Source organism: Adiantum capillus-veneris, chromosome 2 (assembly GCF_014529385.1).
Source record: "Adiantum capillus-veneris isolate H3 chromosome 2, ASM1452938v2, whole genome shotgun sequence".
Taxonomy (NCBI): Eukaryota; Viridiplantae; Streptophyta; class Polypodiopsida; order Polypodiales; family Pteridaceae; genus Adiantum; species Adiantum capillus-veneris.
This window is the reverse complement of record NC_140932.1, coordinates 52108908-52123603: the sequence shown is the minus strand read 5'-3', so window position 1 is coordinate 52123603 and position 14696 is coordinate 52108908. Positions and strand designations below refer to the sequence as shown.

At 40.1% G+C, this 14696-nt stretch overlaps 1 protein-coding gene across 1 annotated transcript; it reads left to right on the top strand.

The window, feature by feature from the left end:
- Positions 1-10035: 10035 nt before the first annotated feature.
- On the top strand, positions 10036-10967 carry LOC147462782 (uncharacterized). Its single transcript, XM_086494684.1, has 2 exons — positions 10036-10332; positions 10446-10967. The coding sequence occupies exons 1-2, from the start codon at positions 10036-10038 to the stop codon at positions 10965-10967; spliced, it is 819 nt and encodes a 272-aa protein (XP_086350810.1).
- Positions 10968-14696: the final 3729 nt, after the last annotated feature.

Here is a 14696-nt window from a genome sequence, read left to right as displayed (position 1 = left end):
GTGTGCAAGGCTATAGAGGTTCTTTTTTTCCTTCTTGTTTGCACGTTAACATCGTTTTGGTGCCCCCACTGAGGAGCAAGAGCTCATATGCTCCTATCCCTGTGAAATATGTCTATTCTATAGGCAGTGAATGTAAAATGGATGTGGGTCCTTATGGACAACCACCTATGTATATGCAAATTGTGGACATCATTTGAGGTAGTCGTATAATTGGATTGCAGCCTTTGGAGAGTCATGAGGTTTTGTGAAGCGAAGCACTGGGGGCCGGGTTACCCAGTGTGAGGTAGATTAGGTACTGGAGTGATCCATCAACATCCCTTGAGTTTATGACATCACATGAAAGTGTTTTTGTGGCAATCAAACATGGCAGATGAGTTCCCACAGTTTCATGGATTGCCTAATGAAAATGCACAAACGTTTATTGAAAGTTGGAAGTCAACAGTTGCTTACTGTGCAATATACTAGACCAAGCTATATTGTTGCGGCTGCTGCAATATAGTTTACAGGATGAGGCAAAGTTTCGTTACACAATTTTGAGGAGTTGATGCAGGCACAAACTCCAAAGGTGGTTTTGGACTACAATCATGTGAAGCAAGTTTTACTGGCACAATACCGATCCATCGAAGTACCTAATGCAGTTTGGCATGAAATTATGGGGTACACTCAAAGGGCTAATCAAACTGTTGATGATTTTTTCATGCAGCTCACCCATTTATGGGACAAATGGGCCAAGGCTTTGGAAAAAGAGATCCCTCCATCCATGTTAAAGAAGGACCATTTTGTGACAAACCTAAAAGAAAGTCTAAAGTTCAAAGTTGAGCTGAAAAGACTCGTCACCTTTGAGGAGGCAGTTGCCATTCCCAGAGAGAAAGAATGGAAAGCTGAAAGGCTTAATGAATATGGGAAAGCAGTCCCTTGAGCAAAATAATGGTAGCCAAAAGGAGGAGAATCACGAAAAAGCTGGAGGCCAACCGGTTCAAAGGGTTGCTAATATTAAACAATTACAAAAAAATATGTAAGACATGATGACCATGATGCAGGAATTACGACTTGGTGTTCTTGGTGGTACAGGTGGTCGTGCTCAGACATGTGAAGCTCAGCCTAATGCGAATGCTGGTTGTGGAAAAGGAAGTTTTGAGCCGCAAAGAAGGTTCATCCCCACTTGTTATAATTGCGGGTGAACTTGGTCATATTAGCACTTAATGTTCAAAGCTAGCAAGGATGGGAGGGGATATGTTCCCACTTCCTCAATAGATTCCTAACAGAGCTAATGATTATGCATTGGATATACGGGGAGATCAAGGTACTGGACATGAAAATCAAGCCTCAACTTCTAGTGGTCATGTGGGTATTGTGCGAGTCGAAAGAGAGAGGGAAGGCTATGCAACACCAGGGCCTAGTAGAAAGAAAGGGAAGGAGAAAGATGGTGAAGATGCAAAAGCCACGTGGAAGAGAAAGCCTCATAGACGATTTGAAGTGGTGGATTTACCATTGGGAGAAGGCCAAACAACTTACAGTTTAAAGCAAGACCTGATTGGGAGGAAAGTAGATTGTACTTTTGGACAATTGATGAATATGGTGGCCAAACTCAAAAGGCAATGGAAGTCATTAGTGAATCCACAGAAAGAGCCGAAGCATGGACAAGTCAGAGTGTTGTTTGTGGGAGAGTTACCCAACATCTATCATGTGGTGAACGCTTGGCACAAAGGTGTGGGCATGGGAGAAGCCTAGATTGATGGAGGTGCTCAAGTTTGTGTGATCACACAGTCATGTGTTGAGAGACTCGGTCTCATTACATGTGGAATCTCTCGGTTTTGGATTTGACTAGCAAACCATGCCAAAGTGAAATGTTTGGAAATGATCAAGAATTTGGAAGTCGAAGTCTTTAACGTGAAAGTTATGGTAAACTTTCATGTTATGCCAGCTGGTCTAAGAGCCTTTCCTCTCATTTTGGGACGACCTTGGTTGAGAGATGTTGGTGTGGTGCAAGATCGGGGCAAGGGCACAATCGGTGTGCATGGCAAGAAGGGTGATAAGAAAGTGTTTGATATGACTACCAAATAACCTATGGCACTTGAAGATGTGAGTGAGAATGATGAGTTTGAAACTACCAGTGATGATAGTTTTGAACACTCAGAAAGTAGCACTACTTCGAGTTCTAATGATGAGGGTGAAGTGGCATTTTTGTTGCTGGATGAGGAACAAAAATAAATTAGTGAAGTGTTATAAATATCAGGGAATATAAATGCTTCAAGCCGTTTAGAGCAACTTGAAGAGTTGATGCAAACTATACAAGCACTTCCAGAGAAGAAAGAATTGTTTCAAAATATGTTGAGTACTGATTTGACACAAGGAGAAAGAAAGGATTTTAGCAATGTTGGACAGGTTTCCAAATCTTTTCATTAGCTCATATCAGGAAATAAGGGTTTTTGTTGGGGATCCTGTGAAGATCGAGCTAGTTGAAGGGGCAAAGCTAATACGACAGAAATTAAGAAGGATGGGTAAGGAATAGATGAATGATTTAAAGGAAGAAGTGGATAAGCTTTTGCATGCAGGGTTCATCGTGCGAGAGGATAATGCTGAATGGGTGACCCTGTAATAGTCACCCCAAAGAAAGATGGGTGTTGGAGAGTTTGTGTTGATTACAAGCCACTAAATGCGGTGACCAAGAAAGATCCTTACCCTTTTCCTTTTATTGATCAATTGTTAGATGCAGTGGCTGGTTTTGAAAGATACAGTGTCTATGATGGGTATTCGGGATACTTTCAGCTTATCCTTGCTTGTGACCACTGAAAAAAGACTACTTTTATCACACCATGGGGTTGTTTTTTGTTTTCTTGCCTTCCTTTTGGGTTGTCAAATGGGCCGGGAGCCTTTGAAACAAAAGTGGATTGGGTCCTTACCCCGTTCCTTGGGAAGTTTTCCGAAGGATTCATAGATGATTTCTGTGTATACAGTTCAATAAAAGAGCCTGTTCAACATCTTGAAATGATTTTGCAAGGTATGATGAATGCAAGGGTCAGCTAAACCCTTAAAAATGTCATTTGGCATGGCCACAGGTGAAGCTTCTTGGGCATGTTATTTCAAAAAATGAGATTAAAGCAGATCCAAAGAAAGTGGAGGCTTTGTTGTTACTTGTTAACTGAGTCAACGTCACTTAACAAAGAAAAGCTGCTAAGGACCGAAGACGTACGAATGCACATCAAGGACGAATGCAAAGAAGCAATAAAGATTGGAGTTACAAATTTTTCACGTTTTTCCAAAATGGTCACGTATTGTAAATTCTCGATGTATTTGAAGCCATTGTAATATTTTAATGTGTTACGGTCTCAATGGGAGTTCCAAGTTGTAAAGAATAGGTCACTTACTGTGCCTAGGTTGCAGATTCAAAGTGGTGAGCCCTAAAGGCTTTGGGTGCCCGGACATTGCATATTTAACCTAGGTATATAAGACAGTGTGCAAAAGAAATTAGGGTTGTCAAGTCATTTGTTGAGAGCACTCTTTGGTGAGAGCTCTTGAGGTGTGTGGCTATGGATTCCTTGAGCTTCTCCTTGCTCATGAGACTTGATTAACACTAATCAATGATTCGATCTCTCTCACTATGCCTCTCTGTTACTTCTTATGATTGCCTATGATGCTTAGATTAACTAGATCTTAACTAATTAATGGTTAATCCCTCTCTAATCTTGTGTGATTGCCCTCTTTTGCTTGTGTGTGGATGTAGGTTTGATGGGAGTGTGGTGCTCGATAGATCTATGTGTGTGTGCTTGCGATTAGTGTGTTGCATGATAGGATTAGTGTTGTGTGCATCTTGGAATCGTAGTGTGTGTGATTGGGTTGACTAGAGGTGAAGAGAAGTGGCTATGGAGATTGCCCTTCATTGTGGCTTAGCTCCTCCATAGGCCGAGAAGCTCACTTTGTAGAGCTAACCATTTGTGTTTCCACGATTAGCTCACTAACCGTGTGAGTGTTTCCATGCCCTAGCCGGGTAGCTCATCCCTTCGGATTGATAATTTTGTTGGTCGTTGGAGCTATTGCAACGATGGGACCCCCAACATTTGGCGTCGTTGCCGGGGATGATGGCCTATGCTAGTGTAATTGTGGCATAAACGAATGAGTTCCCTCACTAATTTCACTTGTGTGTTTATGTTTTTGTGGATTTTGGATGTGTGTGCATGAAGCATTGTGTTCATAATTCCCTAATGTGTGACCATATCTTGCCAATTGTGTGTTTACACACTCTAATTTCTCGATAACCCCTTGCTAATTTGACTAATTTTTTCTAATTTACTAATGTGCTATGAAGGATTGAAGCATTCGACCATTCAATTGAGCTTCAACGGAAAGGTAATTAAGGTGGTATTCTCAACCTCCCTAGAATCTAGAGATGTGTAGAATTGTGTAGAAATCCCACCGTGATGCAATGCAATGTGATGCAATGTAATGCTATGCTATGTTGATGCAATGCAATGTTGATGTTAGGGATTGTAAATTTTGCGATTATTCATTTTCACGCCGTCGTAATGCCGAAATTTTTCAGAATTGGCAGAGCATGAATTTGATAAGTTTCAATTGCTCATTGATGTATGCGTGTTGCTAATTGGATGCGTAATTGAGTTAATTGCATGCTTGGATGGTCAATTTCAAGTGTGTGCACTAAAATCAAGTGCGTGTGCATTCTAATTGAATGTGTGTATGCCTAGGTGTGTGTGCACTATTTTGCCCATGTTTGAGCACCTAGAAATCAATGTATGCGTTATGATTTTTGAATTGTGATGATTGATTTGTGTTGTGCTCATGCCTAACTATTGATTTGTGAAGTAACATTTCAAATCCAACAAATTTAACCCTTTTGTGTGCGCACCTAAAGACTGGTAAAAACTGCCAATTTTTTAGTGTGTGTGTGTGTGCCTAATAAGTGTGTAATTTACATGGTTAGTTCAATGTTTTGATTGCATAAATGATGTGTGTAGTGATGAACTTCTGCGTTTTTGTGCTCAAAACAATGATTTATACACTCTAATTGCGTCAATTTTTTACCTAATTTTATCAGTAATTTTGCCGATTTAATTGCCTAGTCTTGATTTTATTGATGAAATTAATTGGCAATTGAATTGATGTGATTTTGGCAATTTTATTTGGCTGCACCATTCCCCAATGTGTAGAATTTTTTGTTTATTTTTCGGATAATGTTTGTAATTTTTTGCCAATTTATTGCTAATTTTTGCATTAATTTTTGGATAATTTGATAAAATTTTGATTTTGCGATCTTTATGAGCTATTTTGCGTGTGCATATTTACGGCATCATTTTGTTCGCAATCTGCCTTCCGTGGTCAAGTTTTGAGCGTTTAACTATCTCCGGGGGCGGGTGAAAATTTTTGTCAAAATTGGCATTTTCGGTAAAATCTACTATTTTCGGTGTGCTTTTGCGTGTCGAAAATGATCAGTTGTGAATTACGATGATTTTCTAAGATTCGTAAAATTTTCCGGGAATTTTTTGGACTTTCTGGCAAATTTTGGAAATTTCTGGCGATTTTTGGAGTTTCGGCTAATTTTCGTCCAGTTTTGGCATTTCTTGGAAATTTGAAAAAAATAAAATAAAAGAAGGCTGGTTTCGAGCTCGACACCATTCCTTGCGGCGCAGAAAACAACTTCGTTGACTAGATCTGTACGATTGCTTGTCGGCTTCAAAATTCTCTTCCTCTTCTTTCCGTCCGCGTGAACCCATCCAACTCACTCTCTCTCTCTCCCTTATTCTTTGTTCCTCGGGTCCAATGTATTTTAATCGGCGAAATCCTAAAACCCTGTTAGATTTTGAGCTTGCCTTGAAGAAAACCGAGACATTTTCACAAGTTTTAGTGTAATTATGTGCAAAAGCTTCAAATTTCGACAACCGGGAGTTTTTCAAATTTGCCCTTCTTTTCTCCGTGAGAACACCATTCACTCTCTCTCTCTCTCTCTCTCTCTCTCTCTCTCTCTCTCTCTCTCTCTCTCTCTCTCTCTCTCTCTCTCTCTAATTTTCTCTCTCTCTCACTAACTCACAGTCTCACTCTCTCTCTGTGACTCTATGCTACACGCCAAGGCTGCCGCTGTCACCACCCAACACCCACGCGCAGTTTTCTCTCTCTGCTACACACCTCGCCTTCAAGTCCGCCACTAGCGCTCTACCCCAGCTGTCAAATCGTTGGCGTTGCAGGGACTCAAGTCAACCATGCGGTAGGCCCGAATACAAATAAGGTATAGGTAAGTAAGCAAATTTAAAAAATAAATTATTAAAAAAATAACAAAATTACAAAAAAACAAAAAACAAAAAAATCAAATTCAAAAAAACAAAAACAAGAATAAAAATCCAATAAAAAGAATAACTCATAAAAAATAAAAAAGAGTTTTATAATTTTATTTTTTTTAAAAATCAAAAATCCAATAAAAAATTAAAAAACTATTAAAAAATCAAAATTGATCCAAAACAATCACAAAAAGAGTAAAAAATTCACAATAAAAAAGAAAAGCATAAAAAATTCACAAGAAAAACATTCTAGAAAATTCTATAAAAATGAAAATATGACAAAAAAATCACAAAAAAAGGTTTAAAAACCTTTTAAAAATCCTAAAATTCACAAAAACAATTTAGAAAAATTCACAGAAAAATAAAAAGCACATTGAAAAATCATAAAATTTCAAAAATACTCACTGAAAATCTTAAAAAACCCAAAAGTCAGATAAATCAAAAAAATTAAAAAACTCACAAAAAATCCAAAATCGGCAGAAAAAATCAAAATAAATCAAGAAATTGAAAAAAACAAAAACTTCCCAAAAAAGCATAAAAATTTAGAAAAAGACCAAAAATTTAGAAAATTCAAAATTTCACAAATTTTTTTAAAAAAATTCACCGGAAGTACTAGAAAAAGATAGAAAATCTAGAACGAGTCAGAAATCATTAGAAAAGCAAAAATCAAAAGCTGGGAAGTAGTGTATCGCAGACCGAGCAACACCACAAGCCGAAAATCACACCGGGCAAACTGCTCAAAAGAGAATCAGAGATCAGCTGGGAAAAAACGAGTAAAAAGACCAACTCCAAGAAGTGGAGCGTTAGTCAAATAAATTTCAAGAATTTTGCATGCTAGAAATTGACTAGTGCGAGTAATTGCGTTGCAAATCAGCTTCCAATTGGACGAACAGACACAAATCACGGTGGATTGCAAATTAAGTTGTTCAAGTCCTAGATTCTCATCAATTCAAAGGCCAAATCAATGCTGACATTGTCAAGCTAGGGTTAATCAACTCTTGCGAATCTGAAGAGCAGTCAACTGCAAAAGTGCTTTGCCACAAGCAATTTTATCAAAACTAAGCAGGAGAAATTCTGCTAATCAACACTACCATCTGCTAGGGGGACAGTTTTTACAGAACCCTTTGACATGGACTCAAATCGAGCTGAGAATTCAAGTACAACAGAGCAAGCTAGTAGCAGTGGCAACACATGTTCAACTGCAATATAGCAAATTTTGCAGCTATATGGCTATAATGGAGATAAATTTTTGTACACAGATACAGAAGGTCATAGGTATCTTATGAGCAGCAAAAGCAACACAAGAGCCAAGATCCTATTGATCAAAGTAAAGCCAGATTCAGAGAACTCCCATATGTTCACAGACTTCAGTGGAGCTAGGTATTGCAAACTCAAAGATGAAGTGCAGATAGAAGTGCAACAAATCAACCCAAGTGTTTATCTAGAAATCTGCACAAGCCAACAACACATACAATTGGTGCATATACAATCGGGGTCATTGTACATGGATTACAGTGGTTAGATCTACAGTCGCAAGCCAGAATTGCAAGATCCAACAGATCAACCAATAGAAGCCAATCTAACTGGAAAACAAAGCCAAAGACGGTACAAAGGTCAAGATGGAGTAGTCTACAGCTTGATGCTCAGTGTTTTGAAAGAAGATGCCGACAACTTGGCAAGTACAGAAGCTGAAACTTCTCAGCAAGAGCTTGACATGATAGAGCCAGTTGAAATACCACCAGTCATAGCATATTGCTCAGATTGTGGATGAAAAGGTGGATATTTTTCTGAAGATTGTCCAAGAAATCGAGACAACAGAGACATATCAACTACGAACATATACTTTGACCAAAACAGTCGTAGATATAGACAAGAGTCTAGCATCTATGATGCATTGTGTCCTAAAACCACAGAAGCTCATATCATAGGAGACCCATGGGATAGACAATATCAGGGCAAAGATAAATCTATCTACAGCTTAACTTGGGGAATAATTTGTCATGTTTCATGGAGATACATAGGAAACTATGTAGAAGGTTTATAAATGCCAAATGTCAACAGTGCTACCCAAAGTGTACCTTCACATTCCCAAAAGGTGAGACTAAATCAGAGCCAAACAATTTTGAACTCTTACAATGAAGCAGGTTATAGTGATCACCCTGGGAAGGGGGGAGCTGTAAATCCATCAAGCTAAAGAAGATATATTCGGACATATTCGGACACACCTCCATTTGTGATAGGGTTGGTTGGTTGGCCTTTCCCGTATCCAAGAATCTCATTAGGCATGTTGAAGGCATGTTGATCCCTGTGTTCTGTCTTTCTAACTCGACAATCCTATGGAGGACATCACAGACTTTCTGTTGTTGCTCATCTATGCTAGTAGCACCCGATGTGGATTGTAGAACATCTAACCAACCCACATGATAGGTGTGTCCTGTGTACCGATTAGTTAAAGCTTCTGCTTGTAGGTCATACTCCCAATTTTTGTTTAGGAATATCCCATCTAGGCCTGGCGTGCTGGAGGTTTCCCTCCAAGTGGAAGCATTATTGTCTGATGTGATAGGGTTGGTTGGTTGGCCTTTCCATCCATCAAGAAAAATATCAAGAAAAAGTAAATAATATGAGCTTTAGTCAACTTCTTGAAATTTTTATCTCGAAGTATCTTTGAACTTACCCACTGGTTCGGACAACTCTTAGGCTTACTGTCCAGTCGGATTGAGTGAATTCTAGTCTTTTCAAGCTATTTCTAGTCATCAAATAGGGTTCATTTTCGGACATCAGACATATTCGGACCAATCAAAGGCCAACCCTGCAACTAAAGAAGATGTTACAAGAGGCTCCTACATTAAGGAAAGCAAACTACAAAAGCGAAAAGCCAATTATTGTGATGGTTGACACGAGTCCTATAGGTGTAAAGTGATCAGTAGAGAGCATATCCATAGGATAAAAGGGAACTTTGGGGTGTAGAAACTGCCTTAAGGTGTGACAAGAAGTACTTTATTGGTGCTTCTAAAATATTAGAGATAGATTGCTTACCATTACTTGGGATGATCACAAGTTGTTCTACACCAGACATAGTCATGCTACACTGGATAGCATATATTAAGTCATTAAATCCCAAGTTTCATCATATTGCAGGGAAGGATAATATGGTAGCTGAAATGTTGTCCAGGGCCAAGTTTGAAGACAAAGAGACTATGACTTTTGAAGCTGAAGATGTGGGATTGAGGTTCTTTACCTCTTCAAAACTACATTTAGAATGTAAAAACACGATTTTTGCATTACAGTCTTTTGCTGAGGACAAGTATGAAGGTGAATGGGTTCTGATTGGAAAATATTTGAGTACACTAAAGAAGCAAGAGCATTGGACCAAACAAGAATTTAAACATAATCAAAATAAGGCTTATGGGTATTTCTTACAGGATGGATTTCTATGGAAGCATCCAAAGAAGTCGAGAGGAACCCCTCTGCGAGTTGTTTGTGATAAGATAACACAACTTCAAGTACTTAAAGAATTTCATGAGCCGCTATGGGGAAGACACAGGGGAGTTTGGGCCTTTGCTAAAATCAAAGAATGATATTGGTGTAAGGGTATGTATAAAGATATGGAGCACTTTTTTGAAACTTGTATTGTATGTCATATGTACTCAAATGTAAAGCATCAAGATGGATTACATCCAACGTATACATTATGCATGCATTTCAAATGGGTAGTCTATTTGATTACAATGCCTAGAGTGTTATGGAAATGCGATACATCGTGCTTGCCAAGGAAGATTTGACAAACCGGGCTGAAGGGAGGGATTTGCGAACCAAAGCTACAAGTATGGTATGCAAGTTTTCTCTAGAAGACGTAATATGTAGATATGGTTGTGTTGGAAGAATTATTACAGATAGAGAAGAGCTAGATGGTGATGAAGCCAGAGACTTTCTTGCTTGTATGGGTGTCAAGTTAACACTCACTATCTACTGGCATACAATCCCGAAGGGAATGGGAAAAGTGAAAGAGGGAATCCTCCCATTGTCAAGGCATTGGCTAAGGAATGTAAGGGCCGTATTGGTGATTGGCCTCAGTTACTTCCTTATGATTTATGGGCAGATCGTACTACACAAAACACAATGACAGGTTTCATGCCATGAGAGCTAATGTATGGACAGAAGCCTATTATGCATCTTGATGAGGTGGTGACTACATGGAGTATATTACCTTGGGATCTAGAAATGAGCAGAGAATATTTGCTCGCTTCAAGGATTCGACAGCTAGAGAGGAGAAGCAAAGATATAGAAGCTGCAAAGGAGAAATTGAGGAATGCTTGTTTGAAAAATAAGGAGGCTTTTGACAAACGGAATAGGCTAAGTCCAAGTGCTATTCAAGAAGGGCATTGGGTTCTTATTTATGATAGCAGCTTGGACAACCAGTACACAGCTAAGTGGAAGATGGTTAAGCAGTGGCTTGGCCCGTATGTGGTTAAACATGCTTTTCCTAATGCTACCTACAAGTTATGTGAGATGGATGGTACGGAGTTGAAACTTTCAGTTGCAGGTAAGCGTGTCAAGCTATATAAAAGGAGAAATGAAGAGCTTCAAATTGCAGACAAAGACTTCAATGTGGACAAAGATAAGAATTTAGATGATGAAGATGTGATTTCTGACAAAGATGTAGCATTGGACAACGTCTAAAGATTGGCATATACCGGAGGATGTTTAGAGGGGGTGGATGTCGTGCCGCATTGCAGGCACAAGATAAAAAACAAAGGTTTGCCTGTATCTATGAACTTTGAGAAAACTATAATCTATGTTCGAACTGCTTATGGCATTAGATTAGCAGGAATGTATGCATTATGTGGGTTTTTGAAAACCAAAAGTTCCTCAAAGTGAACTAACTGGGCTAGCAAGTGAAGATTGAATGAAGGGTTGGTTTTCTGCTTAGAAAGGTAGAGCTTGAAGTGTTGAGTAAATTGGTCCAGACGGCTCATCAAACGGATCTGAGATGGACGGGGCAGGTTGTTGCCAGATAGTCGGAGCCAGTTTTAGTGGATAGATGCTTAGTGCTTAATTTGTGGAGCCTGCTAGTCTTTTCAGATCAAAAATCTGAGTCATGAGTATCAAGATATGGAGCTTTGAAGTTGTGTCGGGGCCATGTGTGTGACAGTTCAACTGCTTGGGAAAAGCGTGCCACTAGGCATTTCTTTGGCCTCAACTGGGTTCTAGAGGGTGATATGCATCAAGTGAAGCTAATAAGAACTGACTACTCGCCAAATGAGGGTATGGACTGCAAGTTATGGCCGGTCAAACTCTGGGAAGGTTGCTTGAGGGATGGTTGCAAATGAATTTTAGCGGTTTTTGCAGTCTCGATTGAAAGGCTTGGCGGAGTCCCAATCCCTTAGGGTTTGCATGGCTCGTAGCGTGGTGGGGACCCAGCACGGCTTTGCGGCTTTGCCACCAAGTTTGTGGGCATTAATTGATGGGCAATTGCAAGTGAAGCAAAAGGAGGGTTTTTTTGGGCTTTTTGAGAAAGTTTGGATGTTTCAAAATAGTGAGTCATGGCGTGTTGCCATGTGGCAAAAAAAACCCACATGAAGGGTTGTCGAGCCAGATGGTAATGTATCATTCACGGTGTGAGTCCCTCAATATCACACAAAGGGAGAGAGAGGGGAGCTCCCTCATGTCATGGCTATGGTGAGTCCACCCGACGGCGCTCTGGGCGCGCTGTGCGCAGGCAGCAGGGAGAAGACGCTGGCATTAGGGAAAATTTGGACTCACAAAGGGGCCTTATAAGGAGTTTGACTTCCTCTCTCATGTCCAAAACGGGCGTGCGGTGAAATTTTTGCAAATCAACTCTAAACTTGGCGGAGATTTGAGAGTTAGAATCTACTTTTCAAGCTCTTTCTATTGATATATAGCATGCCATGAGATTCCTCATATTTTGAAAGATTCTATTTTTGATTCTCTTGTGATGTGACAACTCCGTCTAGAATCTAGAGTCTCTTGTGATGTGACAACTCCGTGTGATGTGACAACTCCGTTTAGAATCTAGAGTCTCTTGTGATGTGAAAACTCTGTCTAGAATCTAGAGAATCAAAAATAGAATCTTTCAAAATATGAGGAATCTCGTGGCGTGCTATATATCAATAGAAAGAGCTTGAAGAGTAGATTCTAACTGCCAAATCTCCGCCAAGTTTAGAGTTGATTTGCAAAAATTTTACCGCATGCCCATTTTGGACATGAGAGAGGAAGTCAAACTCTTTATAAGGCCCCTTTGTGAGTCCAAATTTACCCTAATGCCAATTTTGGCAGACGGTGGTGCTGCTGGTTGTAGTGGCTGACGGGCGGCACTCGGGCCTAGTTGATGATGTGGCATGATAGGTGGACGATCGTTCCCACACCCACAAGGACCCCCTCCTTTTGAAAGTAAAGTCAAAGAGACCCCCCCCCCACCCCTAGCAATGTTGCTAGTGCCTCGGGAAGGGACTTGTGTGTGAGAAGGAATGCGGAGATGTGGGAAAAGGTGGCACCCCGGGTACAAATGAGAGAGGGAGAGAGAGTAGGTGGCCAAGAGGGCAAAGCAAAGCTAGGAAGATAATTAAAAGTGGGCAAGGCTGGTCAAGGGGAGGAGTCATGTGCAGCTGAGAGAGAGAGAGAGAGAGAGAGAGAGAGAGAGAGAGAGAGAGAGAGAGAGAGAGAGAGAGAGAGAGAGAGAAAGAGATTAGAAGCTTGCCGATCTGGCAACCCATGCAAATATCCCAGCACCTAAATCTTTCATTGAAAAAAATTTGGACAGCTCCTCTTTTAGGTCTTTGATGTCCTGCATGTTAGCACTTGCAATCAACATGTCATCAACATACAATATTAGGATGATGAATTTTCCATCTCCCAAATTCTTCGTGTAGACGCAGTGATCCGAGTTGCATCTTGTGAATCCATGATCCAACATCCATCGATCAAACTTCAAGTACCATTGTCTTGATGCTTGCTTTAAACCATACAAGCTCTTCTTTAATCTGCAAACCATTTTCTCCTTACCTTTTACTTCATACCCCTTTGGTTGAAGCATGTAGATTTCCTCCTCTAAGTCACCATGAGAGAATGCCGTATTTACATCCATTTGCTCGAGATTTAGATCATGAGCAACCACAAGGCTTAAGACAAGCCTAATTGAGTTCATTTTTACAACAGGAGAAAATATTTCATTGAAGTCAATACCTTTCTTTTGAGAAAACCCTTTTACCACAAGCCTAGACTTGTACCTTTTCTTCCCACCTTCTTCTTCCTTTAGCTTGTACACCCATTTGTTTTGAAGTGCCCGCTTACCTTTAGGCAACTCAACCAACTCCCATGTTTGGTTGCGATGTAGTGAGTCCATCTCCACTTGCATGCTCTTCGTCCATTCTTCTTTGGATTCATGTTGCATAGCTTCTTCATATGATTCCGGCTCTCCAGAATCTGAGATCAAGAGATGGTTGAAGGAAGGGACAAACCTTTCTGGAGGTCTACTTGCTCTTGTAGATCTTCGGGGAATAGGTTGAGGCTCCTCATTTGGTTGACGTTGTTGCACATTGTCACCGTTTGCAGTCCTTGAGTCTTCACCGTCCTCAAGCTCCATGTACTCATCACCTGTTTCTTTTGTTTGTTTTCTTTCCAAGTAATCTTTGTACATATTTTGTTCGTTAAAAATTACATCCCTACTCCTTAAGATTTTACCATCTTCAGGATTCCATAGGCGATACCCAAAGTCTCCTTCTCCATAGCCAATGAAGAAACACTTTTTGGACTTTGCATCTAACTTTGATCTTAGGCTTCTATCTATGTGCATGAAAGCCTCATACCCAAACACTTTGAGAAATGAATAATTCACCGGTTTACCTGTCCATGCCTCTTCTGGAACTCCCCCATCCAATGCTGTTGAGGGTGACCGATTGATTAAGTACACAGACGTACTTGCAGCTTCCGCCCAAAGCTCAAGCGGTAGGCCTGCATGTAGCCGCATGCTTCGTGCTCATTCCATGATTGTCCTGTTCATCCTTTCCAAAATCCCATTTTGTTGAGGTGTCCTTGGGGTTGTCCTTTGCCTCCAAATTCCATTGCTAGCACAAAAGCTTTCAAAAGCTTGGCTGCAATATTCACCTCCATTGTCGGATCTGAGGCATTTAACCTTGGTACCTGTTTCATTCTCCACAAAGGCTTTCCACCTTTGAAATATGGAAAATACATCGGATTTATTCTTCATGACATAAACCCATGTTTTTCTAGTCGCATCGTCTATGAATGTTACATAGTACAATGAGCCACCAAGTGATGGTGTACTTGCAGGACCCCAAACATCAGAATGAACCAACTCAAGTTTATTATTTTTTCTTTCATTTCCTGATTTTTGAAATTTTACCCTCTTTTGTTTACCATAAACACAAT